Below are 1,755 nucleotides of genomic sequence, written 5' to 3'. Positions count from 1 at the left end.
CCTTATTAAACCTAATCCTATACCTCTGTTTGCACCTACTATAAGAATATTATTTAGCATTAGCTCCTCCACTATTATATGAGATAACTTAAAATTATTTATTCACTTCTTCTTCATTAATAACTTGATTATCACAACTAGTTAAATATATAAGTCCATCATCAATCTTTGGTAATGCAATAGAAGTATTTTTAGAAAATATCCAACCTTCATAGATAATTTTATCATGATTTGTAACGGAAATAAAAGCCATACTAACTGGATTTAAAGTATCTTTTATATCTTTTTTACATTCTTTAAGATTGACAAATAACCCTTCTGTCAATTCTAAATTCTCTTCTAATTTTAATTCTTTATTAGAGCTATGGCCAGTATTATAGTCTAAAATTCTAATTTTTGCTAAATTAAAAGATTCTAATTCTCCCTGAATTATCGATTGCTTAGTAATATCTAAATCAGAGTTAGTTGATTTATAAATATCTTCATCAAGAACACTAAATGGAGATTCTGCATTCTCATTCTCTATTTCCTCGAATGCACTAATGTATTGATTACAATTAAATATAAAAGTTAAGTAAATAAATATTATAATTGTGTATTTAACTAATTGAGTTTTCTGCACTAGAATCATTGAATATATAGTTTTGCTCATCCGATTTATTATAATTTGAAAAAGCATTTTCATCTATTTGCACGTTATTACTACTACCTTTTAGTCCAAAAATAAATTTGCTTATTAATCCTTCAAGATTAATAGATGATTGTGTAAATTCAATTGTATCACCTTCTACAAGAGATTTCTCTTCAGTACCTGGTGTAATAGATATATATTTATCACCTAAAATACTTGAACTTACTATTTGAGCTGAACTATCCTCTGGTAATTTAATTTTTTTATTAATGAGCATTTGAACTTCAGCTGAATAAGTATCATAATCTAAACGTTGAGAAGTAACTTTTCCAATAACTACGCCACTTACTTTTACTCCACTACCTAATTTAATACCATCAATATTATCAAATATAGCATTGATTATATATTGATCATTTTTATCTAATTTATGATCAGAACTCTGGTAAACAATATAACTAAATGTGATTGCTACAAATAAAACTAAAAACCCAACTACAATTTCAAATATGTTCTTCATAAGTAAGCTAAACTAATTTATTTTGGTTTCCATGCAACATAATCTCCAGATGATTCTGATTTAACCTTATCATTTGAAAAAAAATGTCCAGGTGGATAATAAGACAATTCAGACCCAGATAAATTAGGAGTCCTAGGCTTGACCCATTTATATAATGTTTTTGTATTTTTTATAGGTAACTTATCATCTTGATGATGCAACCAACTATACCAATTAGCACTGATTTTAGTTGCTTCAGGAATACCATTATAAATAACCCATCTCATATCTCTACTAAAATACCTTGAAAACCTATTTGATTTATAAAATATGTTGCCAAATTCGTCTTCTCCAACTTTTTCACCAAAAAGCTTACTAAAAAATTTATTTGCTAATTCCATTTGTTATTTTTAACAATAAACATATGCATAATTTTAAGTTATTTATTTCTTTCTTTCAATATTAATATTTGCAAAGGGATTAAAAAATTTGTTCTTCAATTCTTATTAATTCATTGTATTTGCATACTCTATCAGTCCTTGATATAGAACCAGTTTTTATGAAAGGACTATTTGTTGCAACAGCCATATGAGCTATAGTAGTATCTTCTGTTTCACCAGATCTA

The 1,755-nt window shown here is 26.6% G+C and overlaps 1 protein-coding gene across 1 annotated transcript; it reads right to left on the bottom strand.

Moving 5' to 3' along the window:
- Window positions 1-94: 94 nt before the first annotated feature.
- Window positions 95-1,531, bottom strand: TRIADDRAFT_62904 (uncharacterized protein; the record flags this gene model as incomplete). The annotated part of the gene is made up of 3 exons (XM_002118883.1): window positions 95-621; window positions 812-1,073; window positions 1,217-1,531. The coding sequence occupies 3 exons, from the start codon at window positions 1,529-1,531 to the stop codon at window positions 95-97; spliced, it is 1,104 nt and encodes a 367-aa protein (XP_002118919.1).
- Between the last annotated feature and the right edge of the window lie 224 nt (window positions 1,532-1,755).

The sequence above is a fragment of the Trichoplax adhaerens genome, genomic scaffold (genome assembly GCF_000150275.1).
Source record: "Trichoplax adhaerens TRIADscaffold_2209 genomic scaffold, whole genome shotgun sequence".
In the NCBI taxonomy this organism is placed as follows: Eukaryota; Metazoa; Placozoa; class Uniplacotomia; order Trichoplacea; family Trichoplacidae; genus Trichoplax; species Trichoplax adhaerens.
The sequence above is the reverse complement of the archived record's forward strand: the minus strand, read 5'-3'. Positions and strand labels throughout refer to the sequence as shown.